The sequence below is a fragment of the Rhinolophus ferrumequinum genome, chromosome 12 (assembly GCF_004115265.2).
Source record: "Rhinolophus ferrumequinum isolate MPI-CBG mRhiFer1 chromosome 12, mRhiFer1_v1.p, whole genome shotgun sequence".
Lineage (NCBI taxonomy): Eukaryota > Metazoa > Chordata > Mammalia > Chiroptera > Rhinolophidae > Rhinolophus > Rhinolophus ferrumequinum.
The window spans coordinates 56,918,169-56,938,814 of record NC_046295.1 but is presented as its reverse complement, the minus strand read 5'-3'; the positions used below and the strand labels follow the sequence as shown (position 1 = coordinate 56,938,814).

Genomic DNA, 20,646 nt, shown 5'->3' with positions numbered 1-20,646 from the left:
GGCGCCTTGTATAACGCTGGGTACGGTGAGGATTGGGGGTGGAAATGGTGTCCACTATTACTGGCAAAAACAAATGCCTCCAACAGAGAACACGATTGAAGCCAGCTGGGGTTGTGAACAGCACAAAGACATACATAATCCTTCCAGCATTTAAACTTTCTTTGCCCTGAGCCTGCTTTTCCCTCTCTGCCCATCAGTTGGCGCCCTTTGCAGTTCTTTTCCCCGCAAGCTAGCTTTGGGGGTTGCGATCGCTCGGCAGCTCGCAGGTCACGTGGCCTGCGGGAGCCACGGTACTCCGCGCCGGAGCTGCGCAGGGAGCTGGAGGAGCGCACCCAGACAGCGCAGCGCGCGTTCCTCCAAGATTTCAGGGTCCGGCAATGGATCCTTCGTGGGGATGAGTCAGCCAGCGGACGCTACACCAGAGGCGGCCCTCGCCGTGCTCAGGGGACAGAGCTGACCGCCCCCACCGGGTAGGTTTCCACTGCGCACGATCTGCCCAGCCCCTTTGGCGTCGTGACCGGAGTGCCCACGTCGGAGAGCCATCAAATCGAGGGGACCAGGATTAGGGGTGGCCGCAGCTGTCACGGGGAGAGCAGCTGCCGGGGCTGGCGCAGCCAGGGAGGGCCTGCGTCCCGGGCGGTGCACTCTGGGCAGGCGGCCTTCGCTGTGGCCCAGCGGGTGGCGTCGGCCACTTCCTGCCGGAGGACTGCAGGGGCCCCAGAAGGGCGCCCCTCGCGCAGACGGGGCTGGCGCTGCGCAGGGATGAATGAGTGTCGCGGCAAGGGCGCCTCCCCACCCTTTGCTCGCTTTGGCTGCACCGCAAGGCCGACAGAAAGGCGCGAGCCGGGCGCGTGCAAGTCCAGGTAAGACCTCCACCCCCAACCCCGCTCCTGCCCAGCCTGGCGGGGCCGAACAACCTAAGGGCGGATCGCCAAATGGCCACCCGCGCGCGGCGAGAAGCCGCCTCTCGTCCACCCCTAGGGTCAGCCGGGCGCGCCTGCTGCGATGATGGGTTTCTGAGGGCGATCTCACAGCCCGGGAACCGAGAAAGGGCAACCCGGCAGGGAAGGCGTCCCTCCCAGCTCCGGGAAAGACCAGTCGCAGGGAGCCAGCGCGGCGATCGAGACCGTTAGCCTCAGCTTACGGGTAGAGAAACTGAGGCCCGAGAACGGCGGGGACTGCCCAAGGTCAGGGGCAGACTCTGGCCTTGCGCTCCCATTCTCTTTCCACGAGAGGTAGTTAGGACCACGCCGACTTATCAACCCCTTTTCCTGTCCTGGGCCAGGGTGACCCAAGTGCCGCACTGCGCCCGCGGAGTTCGGGGGCGAGAACTGCAGGGTGGGTGTGACCCCAGGCAGCCCCCTTGTAGTCCCTTGCTCGCCCCTGGGGGACTTCAGGGCGGCTCCAGTGATCTCACTATGCGGACCATTAACAAAACCCTCAGGTGTGTGTGTGTGTGTGTGTGCGCGTGTGCGTGTGCGTGCGCGGATGCATTTCCCCTGGAGAAGCAAACCTCGTAAAGGGGAATAGCTTTTTTTAGGGGTGCATTTCTAGAGTGCGCTGCACCAGGTACTTTAGGAAGAGAGAAGAGAAAATTGTGTGTCTTAACACTTAACGTTATTAAAATTATTAGAATTTTTTTATAGGAGAATTTTATTACAAAACATTCAGGGAAAAGAAAAATGTAAAGGAGAAAATAAAGATAACTTAAAACTTCATCTTGTACGTTGTTGAGGTTTTTAGGAGTATCTTAAAATTTTTTTCTGCATACACAATAACATGGACAAAAATAGTATCTTGTTTTAATTTGCATGTCTGATTACCCAGGAGAAATCATCACCTTTTCCTCTGTGTATTGGCCTTTTGCATTTGTGTGGGTGAATTGACTGTTAATTCTGTTGCTCCTTTTTCAATTGGAGTGCCTTTCTGTTTCTCATGTTTAAGCATTCTTTATATAATACACATTAAAGTAATACTGTCATATATGTTGCACAATGTCTCCCAGTTTGCTTAATGTTTTTGTCTGTTTCATCTTTGACTCTTTACAAGTTTAACTTTATTTAGTCAAATCTATTATTATTTTTCTTTATGGTTTCTGCTTGAGGATCTTGCTGAAAAAGGCCTTTCTTAACCCCAGTTTGTATAAATATCCTCCTGTATTTTCTTCAAGTACTTTTAAACCTTTGTTTAAAATTTTTAATGTGGAATATAAAAGTGGAGAACTAATTTACTTTTCTTTAATGATTAGCCAGTTGCTGGAAAGCTATTAAGTGTATTTTTTACCCCTCATTTAAATTGCTACAATTATGGTAGATTAATTACATATCTGTATTGGTTTGTGGGTTTTTGCATCTGTCTATCTGTATAGTTTGGTGCCAGTGTGCCAAATTTTAATTATTAAAGTTTTATAATAGGTTTAATATGTGATTAAGCAGATTCTCTCTTATTACCCAGAATCACCATTTTCCTGGCTTTTTAAAAAAATCAGTTGTATTGAGGTATAATTTACATGCAATAATATGCATGATTTAAATGTATATTTTGATGAATTTTGTCAAATGTAACCACCATCACGATAAAAACTTATGGAGCACTACATAAACTTGATATCATCATTACATAGGGACCATGCTAATCTTCGATATATCCTTCCAGTTTTGGTATAAGTGCCACCAAAAGTGAGCATTTCCTAGCAGTTTTTATCAATATTAATTCCAGATGATCTTTAAAATACTTTGGTCAAATTAACCAACCTCTTCCCTCTCTACCCAAACAAACAAAATCATGTTTGGGTTACTGTTGGGTCCTGAGAGTAGAGGGTGGTTGTCACGTTCACCCTCCTGTTGCCTGGCACAAAACTCAATATTTGTTGAGCTGAGCATTAATACTGATCATAAAAGTAATACATAAAGCATGTATTACCCTTATGGGGAAGTGTAGAAACCAAAACAGGAAACCTCCATCCCCCATACCTTCACTGCTCCTTTACTAAAAGGATTAAAAATAAAATTCACGTTAAAAATAAAATGATCAATTTTATCAATTGATGCAGTAAAAGCATTTGACAAGATACAACATCCATTTATGATTAAAACACTTAATAAAATAGGTATAGAAGGAAAATACCTTAACATAATAAAGGCCATATATGACAAGCCCTCAGCTAATCTCAAAATTAATGGTGAAAAACTGAAGCCCTTTGCTCTACGTTCAGGAACACGACAGGGCTGTTCCCTATCACCTCTGCTTTTCAACATAGTGTTGGAAGTCCTTGCCAGAGCAATCAGGCAAGAGAAAAAAAGAAAAGGCATCCAAATTGGGAATGAAGAAGTTAAATTGTCACTCTTTGCAGATGACATGATGCTATATATAGAAAACCCTAAAGACTTCACCAAAAAGCTATTAGAAACAATCAACAAATACAGTAAAGTTGCTGGCTACAAAATCAACGTACAAAAGTCCATTGCATGCCTATATACTAACAATGAAATCTCAGAAAAAGAAATACAAAAAACAATTCCTTTTGCAATTGCAGCAAAAAGAATAAAATACCTAGGAATAAACTTAACCAAGGATGTGAAGGACCTATATGCTGAAAACTATAAGACATTTTTGAAAGAAATTGAAGAAGACACGGAGAAATGGAAAGACATTCCATGCTCATAGATTGGAAGAATCAACATAGTTAAAATGGCCATATTACCCAGAGCAATATACAGATTTAATGCAATCCCCATCAAAATCCCAGTGGCATTTTTTAAAGAAATAGAACAAAAAAATCATCAGATTTGTTTGGAATCACAAAAGACCCCGAATAGCCAAAGCAATCTTAAGAAAAAAAGCACAATACTGGAGGTATCACACTACCTGACTTTAGCTTGTACTACAGGGCTACAATAATCAAAACAGCATGGTATTGGCAGAAAAACAGACACATAGACCAATGGAATAGAATTGAGAACCCAGAAATAAAACCACATAAATATGGTCAGATAATTTTTGACAAAGAAGCTAAAAACATACAATGGAGGAAAGACAGCCTCTTCAATAAATGGTGCTGGGAGAATCTGATAGCCACGTGCAAAAGAATGAAACTGGACTGCTATCTGTCACCATGTACCAAAATTAATTCAAAATGGATCAAAGACTTAAGCATAAGACCTGACACAATAAACTGCATAGAAGAAAACATAGGTACTAAACTTATGGACCTTGGGTTCAAAGAGCATTTTATGAATTTGACTCCAAAGGCAATGGAAGTAAAAGCTAAAATAAACGAATGGGACTATATGAAACTTAAAAGTTTCTGCACAGCAAAAGAAACCATCGACAAAATAAAGAGGCAACCAACTGAATGGGAGAAGATTTTTGCAAGCAGTGCCTCCGATAAGGGGCTAATATCCAAAATATACAAGGAACTCATGAAACTCAACAACAACAAAAGCAAACAACACAATTGAAAAATGGGCAGAGGACCTGAAGAGACATTTCTCCAAAGAGGACATACAAATGGCAAATAGACATATGAAAAAATGCTCAACATCACTAATCACCAGAGAAATGCAAATAAAAACCACAATGAGATATCACCTCACCCCAGTCAGAATGGCTATCATCAACAACACAAATAGGAACAAGTGTTGGAGACGCTGTGGAGAAAAAGGAACCCTCATACACTGTTGGTGGGAATGCAGACTGGTGCAGCCGTTATGGAAGGGAGTGTGGAGGTTCCTCAAAAAATTACGAATAGAATTACCATGTGACCCAGCAATCCCTCTCCTGGGTATCTACCCAAAAAATCTGAAAAGATTTACACATAAAGACGTGTGTGCTCCAACGTTCATTGCAGCTTTGTTTAGGGTGGCCAAGACATGGAAACAACCAAAATGTCCTTCAGTAGATGAATGGATAAAGAACTTGTGGTATATATACACAATGAAATACTATTCGGCGGCAAGAAGAGATGATATAGGAACATTTGTGACAACATGGATGGATCTCGAGAGTATGATGCTAAGCGAAATAAGTCAGACAGAAAAAGCAGAGAACCATATGATTTCACTGATATGTGGTATATAAACCAAAAACCACAAAAGAACAAGACAAACAAATGAGAAACAAAAACTCATAGACACAGACAATAGTTTAGCGGTTACCAGAGGGTAAGGGGGGTGGGGGGTGGGAGATGAGGGTAAGGGGGATCAAATATATGGTGATGGAAGGAGAACTGACTCTGAATGGTGAACACACAATGGGATTTATAGATGATGTAATACAGAATTGTACACCGGAAATCTATGTAATTTCACTAACAATTGTCACCCCAATAAATTAAAAAAATAAATAAAAAATAAAATAAAACGATCATACTATGTACATTTTTCTACAATTTGCATCAACGTAGTTTACATTTTTCCCTTAGAGACCTTTGTAATCTGCTCAGTTCACTCTATCAAATTACCATAGACTGGGTAGCTTAAACAGCAGCAACGTTTACTTCTCATAGTTCTGAAGACTGGAAGTCTGAGATCAGGGTGTCAGTATAGTTGGGTTTTCATGAAGGTCTTCTTCCTGGTTTACAGGTGGCCACTTTCTCACTGTTTTCATTGGCAGAGAACGAAGCAAGCTCTCTCCTGTCTCTTCATACAAGAGGACTGATCTCAGTAGGAGAGCTCCAACAACTTGACCTAATCATCTCCTAAAGACCCCATATTCAAATACCACCACACTTGGGGTTAGGGTTTTAATATATGAATTTGGGGGAACACAAACATTCAGTCCATAGCAGAGACCTAGCTAAGACTCTTTTAATGTCAGTGTATTTAAATCGTTCTCTTTTTACTGTCTCCATATGATTCCCCTTATATAATGAGGTAAATACCTGTTCCCTGTTGCCAGGCATTTTCTTTCTCTGCAATTCATCTTTCTTCCTCCTCTTTTCTCTTTCCTTACCCCCCACTCTCTTATTATTACAAACAAAACTGCCCTGAACATTCTTTGTCCATCTTTGGTAGCATGTGTTCACATTTCTGTAGGCTAGATAACTGCAAGTAGAATTTCTATGTCAGAGGGGATGCGTGTGTAAAATTTTTATAGATACAGTCCCAACTTTCCCTCCAAAGGTTACATCAATTTATATGAAAGTGCCCATTTGTTGAACTGGGCCACTCCCACTTGAAGTAAATTAAACTGACCTTATGTTAAATATGTACATTAATTTCAGAGAAAGAGACCTCTATCTCCTCTGCCATTAGTGAGTCTTTGCACCAGGGGAAATGATATTTTTCTCCATTTATTAAAGACTTTTTAAAATGTCCTTCTTATAGTATGTGTACATATTAGGCATATTTCTTAAATTTATTTTTAAGTATTTTAGTTGGCTTTTCCCATTTTGGCTGGGATCTTTTACCCTATTAGTTAATTTGGTGATTGATTAGATGAAACCAATTAGTGTATATAATATATTATTTCAAATTTTTAAATTATTTTTTACTTTTTAATTAAAAGTTGTTTTTCTTAATTTCTAATTTTTAAATTACAGTTAACATACAATATGATATTAGTTTCAGGTGTACAACATAGTGATTAGACATTTATATCCTTATAAAAAGATCACCCCAGTAAGTCTAGTACCCCCATCTAATACCATACATACTAATTACAATATTATTGACAATATTCCCTATGCTGTATTTTACATACCTGTGACCATGTTTATAACTGGCAATTTGCACCTTTTTTCACCCATCCCCCAACCCCTCTCCCATCTGGCAACGATCGCAACCATCGATTGTTCTCTGTATGTATTAGTCTGTTTCTGTTTTGCTTGTTTGTTTAGATTCCACATATAAGTGAAATCATGTGGTATTTTATTTCTCTGTCTGACTTATTTCACTAAGTGTACCCTCTAGGTCCATTCATGTTGTCACAAATGGCAAGATTTCGTGCTTTTTTATGGCTGAGTAATGTTCCATTGTATATATGTACCATCTTTTTTTTTTTCGTTTTTTGGCTTAAACAACAGAAATTAATTTTCTCACAGATCTAGAGGCTGGAAGTCTGAGATCAAGGTGTAGACGTCTTTGGTTTCTTCTGAGACTTCTTTCTTTGGCTTCAAGATAGCTAGCTGCCTTCTCGCTGTCTTGTGTCCTCACATGGTCTTTCCCTGTGTGCACTTGTCCTTGGTGTTTCTCTGTGTGCTTTAATATCCTTTTTTCATAAGGACAACAGTCGGATTGGATTAGGGTCCACCCTAGTGGCCTCACTATAACTTTTTTTTAAGATTTTTATTAAAAATATAGCAAACAATATTATATGTGTTTCAAGTGTACACCATAGTTATTCAACATTTATATATATATATATATATATATATATATATATATATATATATATATATCTATCTAAAGAAGTGACCACCATGTTAAGTCCAGTAACCATCTGACACCATACCATGCTATCACAATTTTATTGACTATATTCCCTATGCTGTGTATTACATTCCCCAAACTTATTTTATACCGGGAAATTTGGACCTCTTACTCCCCTTCACCTTTTCCCCCTTTAAAAATTTTTCAATTACAGTTGACATTCAACATTATTTTATATTAATTTCAGGTGTACAGCATAGTGGTTAGACATTTATGTAATTTAAGAAGTGATCCCCCTGATTAGTCTAGTACCCACCTGGCACTATACATAGTCAATGCCATATATTGACTATATTCCTTATGCTGTACTTTACATCCCCATGACTATTTTGTAACTACCAATTTGTATTTCTTAATCCCTTCACCTTTTTCACCCTGCGCCCCCAACCCTCTCCCATCTATCACCCCAACATATCTAGTACCCATTTGACACCATACATAGTTATTACAATATTATTGACTATATTCCTTATTCTATATACTACATCCCCATGACTACTTTGTAAACAACAAATTTATACTTCTTAATCCCTTCCCATTTTTCACTCACCCCCCAACCACCCTCCCAACGGGCAACCCATCAAAATGTTTTCTGTGTCTATGAGTTTATTTCTGTTTTGTTTGTTCATTTTGTTATTTAGATACCACATATAAGCAAAATCACATTACATCTGTCTTTCTCTGTCTGACACTCCACTCAGTACAGTATCCTCCAGGTCCATCCATGTTGCTGCAGATGACAAGAACCCATTTCCTTCCATGGCTGAGGCAATATTCCATTGTATATATGTATCGTCTGTTCTTTATCCATTCTTCCATCGACAGACACCCAGCCTGCCTCCACATCTTGGACATAAACAATGCTGCAATTAACAAATGGATGCACAGGTCCCCTTGAAGTAGTATTTGGGTTTCTCCACATAAATACCCAGAAGTGGGATTACTGGGTCCTTCTTTGTCTTTTGTTATAGCCTTTGTTTTAAAGTTTACTTTGTCTGGTATGAGTATTGCTACCCCAGCTTTTTGTTTGTTTGTTTCCATTTTCATGAAATAAGTTTTTCCATCCCTTTACTTTCCATCTGTGTGTGTCTTTCAATCTGAAGTGATTCTCTTGTAGGCAGCATATGTATGCGTTTTGTTTTCTTATCTATTCAGCCCTCCTATGTCTTTTGATTGGTGCATTTAATCCACGTATGTTGAAAGTTATTATTGATAGATATGTATTAGTTGGTGCAAAAGTAATTGCAGTTTTAAAGGTTAAAAATAATTGCAAAAACTGCAATTACTTTTGCACCAACCTAATAGCTATTGCTTTTTTATTATTTATATTTTTGTTTTTTGTTGTTGGGTTTTTTGTTTTGTTTTGTTTTGTTTTGTTTTTGTCTTAAATAAGTCCTAACATTCCTTGTAATACTGGTTTGATCGTGATGAACTCCTTTAGTTTTTTCTGTCTGGGAAGCTCTTTATCTGTCCTATCATTTTAAATGCTAGCCTTGCTGGGTAGAGTACCCTTGGTTGTAGGTCCTAACTTTTCATCACATTGAATATTTCATGCCAATCCCTTCTGGCTTGCAAAATTTCTGTTGACAATCTTATGGGAGATCCCTTATAAGTTACTAGTTGCCTTTCCCTTGCTGCTTTTAGGATTCTCTGTCTTTAACCTTTAGCATTTTAGTTATAATGTATCTTGGTGTGGGTCTGTTTGGGTTCATCTTGTTTGGGACTCTCTGTGCTTCCTGGGCTTGTATATCTATTTCCTTCACCAAGTTAGGAAAGTTTTCAGTCATTATTTCTTCGAACAGATTCTCAATTCCTTGCTTTTTCTCTTCTCCTTCTGGTACCCCTTTGATGCAAATGTTGTTACACTTGATGTTGTCCCAGAGGTCTGTTAAACTATTCTTAATTTTTGGATTCTTTTTGCTGTTCCAATTGGGTGTTTTCTGCTACTTTGGCTTTCAAATTGCTGATTTGATCTTCTGTTTCATCTATTTTGCTGATGATTCCTTCTAGTGCATTCTTCATTTCAGTTATTTTTCACTTCTAACTGGTTCTGTTTTTATGGTTTCTATGTCCTTTTTTTGGGGGGGTGTAATATTGGGGAACAGTGTGTTTTTCCAGGACCCATCAGCTCCATGTCAAGTCATTGTTTTCAATCTAGTTGTGGAGTGCACAGCTCAGTTCCAGGTGAAGTCATTTTTTCAATCTAGTTGTGGAGGGTGCAGCTCACTGGCCCATGTGGGAATCAAACCGGTGACCCTGGTGTTATGAGCAACACTCTCTAACCACTGAGCGAACCAGCCACCCCTCTGTGTCATTTTTTTATGCTTACTATTTCTTTGTTGAAGTTCTCACTAAGTTCCTTGAGCATCTTTTACAATCATTGTTTTTAACTCTGTTTCTGGTAGGTTTCAGTCAGTTTTTTAATGGAGTTTTCACCTGTTCTTTCATTTGGGATGCATTTCTTTGTTTCCTCATTTTGGCTGTGTCTGTGTTTGTTTCTATAAAGTAGATCTGGTATGTCTTCCTGTCTTGACTGGGTGGCCTTATGTACTAGGTGCCGTGTGGGGCCCTGGCACAGTCTCCCTGGTCATTTTCTCCGGGTGCTCCAGGAGTGTCCCTTGTGTTGGTTGTATGTGCCCTCCGGTTATAGTTGAGCCTTGATTGCTATTGGCACGTCGGTGGGTTGGACTGACCCACAGGCTGATTGGCTGTGGGATTTGGCCACATCCACAGTTTATGGGTTGCTGCATAGGGGGCTTCCCACTGAGTGGAGTTTACACCAATGGGCTCTTGTGCCTGTTTAGACCTCCCTTTGTGTATGCCACTTGTGAAACTAATTGGGCAGTGCTCTGTTGTGGTCCGAAGCCAACCGCCAAGTATGTTGGTTCTGAGGCCTCTTTGGAGGGGCTCCAGTGCAGGCCCAGGTCACCCACTGCCTGTGACCAGCCATAGGCTGCCTGGTAGGAGCTACAAAGCGATCCACAGTTATTCTCTGCCTGTGCTAAACCTGGAGGCATGTGGGAGAGGCCACACTGCGAACCAAGGATGGCTGCCATGAATACTGGGCCTGAGATAGCTCCACAAAAAGCCAGGACACTTTGAGGCCTGCTGCCACCTGCCAGCTCCCTTAAGGTTCAGCCACTGATAGAGCCTTGTGCAGTACGCAAGTTGGGTGAGCCAGGGTCTCAGGGAGGCATTACAGTGGGAAGAGTTATGTTCTCCAGGTTAATGTAGAGTCTGGTTTGGTGCCAGTGCTGAGCCTGGAGCTACTCAGCTAAAGTCTCAGAGCACTCCGAGGCCAGTTTCTGCCTGCCTGAGGCCCAAGGACTCTGATAGTTTTCCAAGAAAGAGTGCAATGAGGGTGGGGCTGTCTGCTTTCCGAGAAAGTGCCTCAGGCATTGGGACAATTGGGCAGGGCAGTTGCCCAGCAGTCAGTAGGGTGGAGCAGCATAGCTCATGAAGTCACAGATTCAGACTCAACATAGGAAAGATGGCACCCGGCTGCTGGCTGCATGGAAGAGAACCCTACACAGGGAAGATGGTGACTGTCCTCCAGCCCTCGTACGAAAATCACACACCTTAGTCGGCCCTGATATTCCACCAAAGTCCCCCTAGTCATAGTCCCTCCACTGGAGCCCAGGGTGAGTGCCTGTGAGTGAGTGAGTCTGTTTAAGAGGATGTCTGGGTTTCCCGCAGCCTTCCATCCCACCCAGATGTTTGGAATGCCCACTGTTTTTCATAGCCAGATGTTGTGGGAGGCTCCTCTTCCCATCACCAGTACTCTGGTCTGGGGAGCCTGGTCTGGGGTTGGGATCCTTTGCTTCTCAGGGGGAACCTCCACAGCCAAGATATCCTTCCTGATTCTCAACCATCACACGGAGGTTTGGGGTCAGCGTGTTTTGCGTCTCTGCCCCACCTACCAGTTGTGATGTAGCTTCTTCTTTATATCCTTAGTTATAAAACTTCTATTCAGCTAGACTTCAAATGGTTCGCCAGGTTGAGTATTCTATAATAGAGTTGTAATTTTAATGTGTTCACAGAAGGAAGCAGGCACAGTGTTTATCTACTCCACCATCTTAGGTCTCTCTATGTTATATTATTTTTACATATAATTCTGTTACCAGTCACATTCTGAAAGTCAGTTACCATTTCTAATGTTTTCTCAGCTGATTTTCTTGGGTCCCCTCTCTGTTCAAAAACATTATTGCATATTGGTTGAGAGCTTGAGTTCAGGAATCAGTCTGCCCAGGTTCAACTTTCACCACCCACTTAAAAGCTTTGTTAACCTTGGGTACAACTAATTGTGCCTTCGTTTTTTCAGGTGTAAAAGGGGCTTAATAATAGTACTTCTCATAGACTTCTTATCGATGAGATGGGGAGAACAGTGCCTTGCATATAAGAAGTGCTTAGCAAACATTTACAAATAAGTTGATCTTTGCTCATTATGTGACCAGGCTTTTTGATACTTCCAATTTTATAGCTGAATAATTGAGACCCATAGAAGTCAAATGACTTGACTATGGTCACATATTTGCTCTACAAACATCGAGCCTCTTCTCTGCCTAGAGTACGGTGCTATATCTGTGAGGGATACCAAAGATAAATTAGACTGAATCCACTAACGGGATTTATAAGTTCCTGGGGCATAAGTCAAGGGCCATGAATAAAGCCATGGAAGACAGCAGGTATCATGGGAAAAACGTGGACTTTGAAATGTGTCCTGTGTTTGAATTTCTTGCTTTCAACTTGGTAGCATCTTTCTCCTTCTTCTCCTTCTCCTCTCCTTTAACAATCTAAATGGGATTAGTTTCATTGCTATTTGAGAGTTTCTATTTTAGCCGGAAGAAATAGATGTGAGTCTAGTACAGAACTTTGATATGTAGTCGGAGCTTAATCAGTGGTAGCTATAAATAGATATAGCCTAAAGTAGAAAGTGACAAATGAATGTCCTTGGGTGGGGGGAGTTCTTGTTAAGGGCCCCAGCACTTGAGAAAAAAGATTATTATTTCTGGTTGGGGGAGATCAGGGTTGGCTTTTGGAAGAGGTCCCTTTTGAACTGACTCGATGGTTGATTTAGCTGTGTGAGAAGAAATGGATCTGGGAAGATAGTTGGAACTGGACATTGTGAAAAATCTTGGGGAAGAATTTGAACTTTATTCTACAATCATTGGGGAATCACGGAACAGTTCTACAGAAAAGAGTGCCGTGTTCAGACCTGTGTTTCAGAGTATCAGATGGATGCTGGTAACGTAAAACATGCCATCATTTGCACAGTGTCTTGTATCTGACAAAGGGCTTCCATAGCTGTCATCTCATTTTATCTTCAAATGTCTCCATAAATGAGGTGTGGTGTTTTTTTTTTTTTTTTTTTTCAATTTTCCTATCTTGCAGAGAGGCAAAATAGTTTCAGAGAGATTAAATGTTTTCTTCATAGCAATGCACCTAACTCATGAGTGTTGGGACAAAAACAGGTCTTTTGGCTTCAAAATCCGTTGCTCATTCTGGAAGTCAGTTGCCTTCTTAGGAGGCTGTTGCGGTCAGCTGGCCTGGAGGTGATGAGGAGTAACCAGGGAATGGCAGTAAAGAAGGGCATGGCAGTGGGGAGGACAGGGGAGAGAAGAGGAGGATAGGAAAGAGGCATAAGAGACCGTGGAGGTGGAATTGCTAGGACTTGGGGAGTGATTGGAAGGGTTGAGAAGTCAGAACTAACTGGTCTTTTGGACCCAGGTGCCTGGGAGAGTGGTGGTGCCATTCACGTAGAAGGGCCGATTCGGGCCATTTTTGAATGCTTATCTCCTGATGCTCTGCCTGGCATTCTGCCTCCCATACCCCTGTGGCCCCTTCAGCTTAATTTTCAGAAACTGCACTAGAATGTGGTTGTCATTGTAGCTCCATTTATTCATCCCAGCCCTATTTCAGGCTCATTTCTTGGTGCCTTTGTCCTTTGCTGTCTTCCCTGACCCCTCCATCCTAGACATGGTACTAGGTCCTGTTTAAGGACTGGTTGTGTTTCACAGTGTAATTGCAAAGCATAGATAAGAATTCAGTAATCATTGTGCCTTAGAATCGGGGCTGTGAAGGTAGGATTGTTTCCAGGCCACCTCACCAGTGTCAGTCACTCCACAACTTCGTTGGAGCATGGGCCTGAGCTGCCACCATCATGGTGACTGTGGAATTCTGGAAAAAGGCATTCAGAGTAATAATGTAGACATAGCCCTCCTCTGCCCCACCCCCATGGTTGGGTTGGGCTGGGCGTAAAGACCTCCTTCCCTCTAACTACCAATGGAAAGCCCTGTGTTTTCAGGTCTGCTCCCCTAACGTCAGTTATCTTAAAATCAATTTAGTGAACTACATTATAGGTGGCATTGGACACCCCAACCCTACAGTGCAGCAATTGGTTAAATCATTTAAGAAGAGGTTTTAAAAAGCAAACTAGAATGCCTACATAACTTCGTGTAGCTGGATTTTAGGCAAACTGGTTATCTGATCATTGAATGAAGGATCTGATTCCAGCTCCCATGGCCCAAGGGGGCTGTGCTACATTGCATTATTGTTCATGATATTTTCTGCCCCTCCCTAGAGAGACATATATTTCCCTAATCATTTACTTTAGGCTTGCCATATTTCTTTTGATATCCCTTTCTTGCAGGAAAATTACATAACTCTGCTCTGTTGAATTCAAGAGGTATTATGTGATTTGTTCTGGTCAGTGAAATGTAGGTGGACATGATGTTTGTCAATTTTGAGCTATAGCTTTGAGAGCCAACTTGTGATTTTCTCTCTCTGCCACAAAAATCATCAGTGTTCATCGACCTGGGTCCTCGAGTATGGATGACATGAAGCAGAGACTATGAACTCATAATGGACAAGTAATAGGAGCAAGAATTAAACCTCAGTTCTTATAAACCCCTGAAATTTTGGGATCATTACTGTAGCCTGTCCTGACTCATACAGTATAAAATAATATGCGGGCCAGATGGCTTCTGAGCATTCTAGAAATTTCCCAGACTCTCTAAGTAGATTGCTAGATCCTTTCTTTTTTCTTGAGGGCTTAGAAATTGGCCTGCTGCTTTTCCTTCCTATTGAATCTTCACTTTCCTCGTCCTCTGCTCTGTGGGAGGAGTAAATTTCTCTGCCCCATTGCTTTGGCCAGTGGATGGTGAGTGGACTTGATCTATGGCATACTTAAGTGAGGCTTAAATATATCTGCACATTTTAATTCTCGTGTAGCTGCCATCCACCCAAAGAGCATGCCCAGATGGCTGTTCTGCACCTTGACCTGGAATGAGAGGTATGTGGAACCACCTAATTCTGAATTGCAGTCTGGAGCTGAACCCAGCTGAGCCATGCTATCCACAGACCAGTGAGCAAGAAATGCATGTTGTTATGGTAAGCTATGACGATCTGGGGGTGTTCATCACCCCGACAAGAGCTGCTCAGTGTAGCAGGAACTGCGTCCTCTGAACTGAATCCCTCTCCTTCCCTGGTGACTGCACAGCAGTTTCACACCACATTTTTAAAACAAGATTTCTATCGAAGGACACTTTGGTTGTTTCCACGTCTTGGCCACCATAAATAAAGCTACAGTGAACATCGGAGCACAAATATCTTTACAGATAGTTTTCAGATTTTTTGTACACCTGAAACTTATGTAACTTTACTGTCACCCCAAATAAACATTAACTTAAAAAAAAAAAGTGGAAAAAAAAACAAGGGATTTCTGAGATGGTAATGATTTTATTGCCCCCAGGGGGGAAATTGCCCTGGATTAAAGGTCCTCTTTATATAGCACTAGGGTCTTTAGTTTCCATCACAATAAATAGTGAAATCTAAGGAAAATCATCATGCCTGCTTTATAAGCGTAGCTTCAAGAAAGGCCTCTCCCTCTCCTCTATCTACCTAGGACACATGAGCCTCTTTTGTATAGAAATTCTGGAGCCAGCGCCGCAGGCATGGAAAATAAAGCAGGACTTGGTGCTTTCAGGGCCTCTCCAATCATATCTGGGTTTAAGGGTGTGCCCTCAGTCAGTTTGTTCATTCCATAAATATTGTGGACTTTACACTCATGTGACAGGTAGTGCTAGGCGCTGGGTATCCATGGTGATCAAGACAGATAAACTCATTGCCCTTCATAAGGGTATGTTCCGATGGAGGAGGCGGGCCAAAACAAGGGCTAGCAAAGAATCTAACAAATTACTGTAAGAGATAAAATTGCTGGGAGCGCGGTGATATTTATGTTAAATATATTAAAATTGAAATTTTATTTTTTGTCAGTACCTTTAAGTCAAAAGGTGCAAATAGGTGTTTAATAAAAAGTTTTCATCCCACCCCAGTCACTAAAGCCACCTGTTTCCCGTCTTCAAAGGCAAAGTTGCCAGTCTCTTGTGTATCCTTCCACAGACAGGCTGTGTATATACAAGTACATTTATGTCTATTCGCCCTCCTTTTTACACAAGTGATAGCATGCTATACATCCTTTTTTATGTCTTCTTCAACTAAAGCTATATCTTGAAAGTTTTCCATATCTGTATATAAAATTTGCTTGTATTTGTTAACCTTTTTTGTTTTTTTTTTTTTGCTTTTGGTAAGAACATTAAATTACACTCTCTTAGCAAATTTCAGTTATACAATTCAGTATTATCAACTATAGTCATCATGCTGTACATTAGATGCTCAGAGCTTATTCGTCTTATAACTGAAAGTTTGTGGCTTTTGGCCAGCCTCTCCCTATCCCTCACCCCTTGTTAAGATCCGGAATTGTCCCCCTCAGACAGACAGAGAACCCGCACAATAATGCAAGTCACACAGCGAGGTTTATTTCCAGCCGGCTGGGGTCCGAGTCTCTGCCCGACGCAGCGGGTTTTAACAAGGACCCCAAACACTTAAAGCCAAGGGGTTATATAGCATTTTTAAGGCTTTCCATAGCTTCTGAGAGTACCAGATAAACTTACAGGACTTACATAGCTTCAAAGAGTGTAAGATTTACTACAGGACAAGGAGACCAGGAGTATAAGATAAGCTACAGGACTTCTAGTCTCCATGCTGCAACTGCCCACATCCTGGAATTTTATAATTATGTTGTTTCAGGCTAGGGGCTGTTAACCCTGACCTAAAGATAGCAGTTCTCATGCTAACAGTCTCTTACACCCTCAACCTCTGGCAACCACCATTCTACTCTCTGTTTCTATGAGTTTGACTTTTTTTTTAGATTCCACTTATAAGTGATACCAAGCAGTATTTGTCTTTCTCTGTCTGCGTTATTGAATAATATTCCATTGCATATACCACATATTCTTTATCCATTCATCTGTCAATAGACGCTTAGGTTGTTTCCATGTCTTGGCTATTGTGAATAATGCTGCAGTGAAATGGGAGTACAGATAATTCTTTGAGATAGTGATTTTGTTTCCTTTGGATATATACTGAGAAGTGGGATCGTATAATACTTCTGTCTTTAATTTCTTGAGGAAACTCCATATTGTTTTTCATAGTGGCTGTACCAGTTTATGTTCCAACAAATAGTATACAAGGATTCCCTTTCTCCACATCCTTGCTAGCATTTGTTACGTCATGTCTTTTGATAAAAGACATCTTAACAGGTATGAGGTGGTATCTCATTGTGATTTTGATTTGCTTGTCCTTGATGATTAGTGATGTTGAGCACCTTTTCTTGTACCTGTTGGCCATTTGTCTGTCTTCTTTTTAAAAAAGTCTATTCAGATTTTTTGCACATTTTTAAATAATTGGATTATTTGTTTGGTTTTGAGGGCTAGACAGAGAGGTTTATGCATGACTCACAACACAGTCCACCCTAGGTTGGGAGGGTGCTGGAAGGGAGCTGTGCGAGAGACCTCTGCTCTATGCAGCCATTCAAGGACACAGGCTCCTGCCATCTGGTGGCTCCACCCTCCTCTAGACCCAGCAAGCAAGGCTGTTCATTCAGCTAGAAGATGGAGAAAGAGAAAGTTGAAAGGCACACCTCTGGTCAATCACCTTGACCCAGAAGTCGCACCTGTCACTTTGCTCACATTTTACTGGCAAGCCTTAGTCACATGACCTCACCCAGAAGAAGGTGGGCTAGGAAATGTGGTCTTTCTGTGTGGCCAAGTAGGAGAGAGCATGGATCTGAGAGCACTAGAGACTGCACTTCAACAACCACGTATGGTACCCAGGTAGCCCTTCCTTCAAGATAATTCACAAGCTAGGCTGTCTGCTTCCAAATGTGTGCAAACTATTATGCTTCTGAGGTAAGAGGTTTACCTTCTCTTCTACAGACTGCATTTAGTTTTGCATTAAGTATAGTTGCATGACATTAGAGATATAGGAATGGAAAATCTTCGAGACACCCCGAAAAGGTGTCTCGGGGAACCCTAAATACTCCTTGTTTCTTTGTTTTGTTTAGGATGTTCAGAAAAGACAAATTTTTCAGAAATTTCATCAACAAGTATTTACAATGCACTTACATTGGAACTTATTTTAAATGTGTATTTCCTTTATGTCAAGCCTTACTTTTTTGCCTGTTTTTAGAACCCGTGTCTATGCCACAGCTGAATTGACGTAATGATCTCATTAGCCCTACCTGGTGATTTACTGGCACATTGTACACCTAACTAAGCATCTGTAGGCATGGAGACTTGGTTGGATGCCCCAAGGTTTCATTACTCATAGAAATACTAAAAGAATCCAAGAGGTCGTTAACAGATACAACCAAAGATTAGTGTACTGGAGAAAATACTTAAGTCTCTAGTAGCTACACAGCCTAGAATTAGAATTTCTAGCTTGATATGTGCTGAGTTCCATGCTTGGATTTTTAAAAGCCCTTTACCATTCTCTACTTCCTCTTCCTTTAGGTTTGGCTGGCACTGATTTGGGCCTGTGGTCCAGAATGGTTTGTTCCTGGGACCAGACCTGACCAGAAGTGACCTCATGAGCACATCACCCTCTCCAGCTGCCATGCTGCTCCGGAGGCTGAGGCGGCTCTCCTGGGGCAGCACTGCTGTCCAGCTTTTCATCTTAACAGTGGTGACGTTCGGCCTACTGGCCCCCCTGGCCTGTCACCGGCTGCTTCACTCCTACTTCTATCTTCGCCATTGGCATCTCAACCAAATGAGCCAGGAGTACCTGCAACAGAGCTTAAAAGAGGGTGAAGCTGCCCTCCACTACTTTGAAGAGCTGCCCTCCGCCAACGGCTCAGTGCCCATCGTCTGGCAGGCCACCCCCCGCCCCTGGCTTGTCATCACCATCGTCACTGTGGACAGGCAACCCGGCTTCCACTACGTCTTGCAGGTGGTGTCCCAGTTCCACCGGCTTCTTCAACAGTGTGGCCCCCAGTGTGAGGGCCACCAGCTCTTCCTGTGCAACGTGGAACGCAGTGTGAGCCATTTCGATGCCAAGCTGCTGTCCAAGTACGTCCCTGTGGCCAACCGCTACGAGGGCACTGAGGATGATTACGGGGATGACCCCTCAACCAACTCGTTTGAAAAAGAGAAGCAGGACTACGTCTATTGCCTGGAGTCCTCCCTGCAGACCTACAACCCAGACTACGTCCTGATGGTGGAGGACGACGCCATTCCAGAAGAGCAGATCTTCCCAGTCTTGGAGCACCTTCTGCGGGCGCGGCTCTCCGAGCCGCACCTCAGAGATGCCCTCTATCTAAAGCTCTATCATCCCGAGAGGCTCCAGCACTACATCAACCCAGAGCCCATGCGGATCCTGGAGTGGGTCGGCGTGGGCATGGTGCTAGGGCCCTTACTAACCTGGATATACATGCGGTTTGCCAGCCGGCCGGGGTTTAGCTGGCCCGTCATGCTCTTCTTCTCCCTGTACAGCATGGGTCTGGTGGAACTGGTGGGCCGGCACTACTTCCTGGAGCTGCGGCGGCTGAGTCCCTCCCTGTACAGCGTGGTCCCTGCTTCTCAGTGCTGCACCCCAGCCATGCTCTTCCCTGCCCCTGCAGCCCGCCGGACCCTCACCTACCTGTCCCAGGTGTACTGCCACCAGGGCTTTGGCAAGGACATGGCACTGTACTCACTGTTGAGGGCCAAGGGGGAGCGGGCCTACGTGGTGGAGCCTAACCTTGTGAAACACATCGGGCTCTTCTCCAGCCTCCGGTACAACTTCCATCCCAGTCTGCTCTAGCAGGCCAAGAAACGCCTTTCTGAAATTGGCGGCTTCTTGGATATTCCAATATTGAGACATGGCTGCTTGCAGATACTTCCTTGTTTAATGCTGCTGGGGATATAGGCACTAGGGACATCAGAGGAACTGACCAGTCAAGAACCTTGGCTTTGTTTAACTCGCTGCCAGGAGCAGCGGTTGTCCACAGGTCTGGCTCTCTGCCCCTCCACACAGCCACACTGCCTCATGCAGCCTGACCCACCAAACGAGGGGGCATTGAAATACCAGTTGTATTCTCCAGTTTTCAGCTCTGCTTTGGGACAGAGCCTGTGACTACCAAAAATATTGTGCACAGTGATGTGACAGTGTTAGGATTTTAAGAGTAGAAGTTGGTGAAAGGTGAGATCCTTTTGAATTGATTTCTTTCTCACTGGGCATGAGAATGAATGTATGTTTAGAATTTATGTCTATAGAAGCAGGACCATGTCGATAGATTCCACTTGTTTCCTTGACCTGGTATGATAAAAGCTGTGTGGGGCCCTGCATCTTGGAGTCAAGTGACCCAGCTTCGGCCTCTTTCTTTCCCACACATCTGTAGTACACTGATATTCAATATTGTTAGTGAGAACTTTAAGGCATAGCAAAATTTGAAAGCACATTATGGATCATCAAAGTCAGATTGCGTATGTTTAGTAGTGATTTAATATTAAAGATTTCGACATTGCAGAATGATATAGAGTGGGTGAGCTCTTTACTAATTATCTTTCCCCCTAACCTTGCTGGCTAACCATTCAACCACATTTCTTTTTCTTCTAGGTAGCATGATGTTATAGAAGAAATAGTGTGGACTGTGAGGTCAGAAGACCTGAATTTTTATTTCAGATTTCTGTCATGCCCTAGTGGTGTGAACTCAGGCAAGTCATAACCACTCTGAGTCTCAGTTTCTTCACCTGTGAAATGGGGACAGTGATACCTACCTTTTAAAGTTGCCTTGAGGATTAAATGACAGAATGTATGTAAAGACCTAGCAAGTACTTAGCCTGTAGAAAGCACATGGCAAATATTAGTTCTTTTCTCTCTATAATAAGTATATAAAACT

The 20,646-nt window shown here is 42.6% G+C and overlaps 1 protein-coding gene and 1 non-coding gene across 3 annotated transcripts; one reads left to right on the top strand and one right to left on the bottom strand.

Moving 5' to 3' along the window:
* The first annotated feature begins 333 nt into the window (after nt 1–333).
* On the top strand, nt 334–20,099 carry PGAP4 (post-GPI attachment to proteins GalNAc transferase 4). 2 transcript variants are annotated; one of them, XM_033122551.1, is made up of 2 exons: nt 334–470; nt 18,281–20,099. In XM_033122551.1, exon 2 carries the CDS (start codon nt 18,357–18,359, stop codon nt 19,566–19,568), a length of 1,212 nt encoding a protein of 403 aa, XP_032978442.1. In that variant the 5' UTR covers nt 334–470; nt 18,281–18,356; the 3' UTR covers nt 19,569–20,099. The 2 variants fall into 2 exon arrangements, with proteins under 2 accessions (XP_032978442.1, XP_032978441.1); XM_033122550.1 differs by having other exon boundaries at nt 396–863.
* LOC117032599 (U6 spliceosomal RNA) lies at nt 2,578–2,686 on the bottom strand. Its single transcript, XR_004424774.1, has one exon. It is a non-coding gene; the product is annotated as a U6 spliceosomal RNA (small nuclear RNA).
* Nucleotides 20,100–20,646: the final 547 nt, after the last annotated feature.

What these genes read in the sequence shown, in the direction of transcription:
- PGAP4 (XM_033122551.1), top strand. Translation starts at nt 18,357, where the DNA reads ATGAGCACATCACCCTCTCCAGCTGCCATGCTGCTCCGGAGGCTGAGG.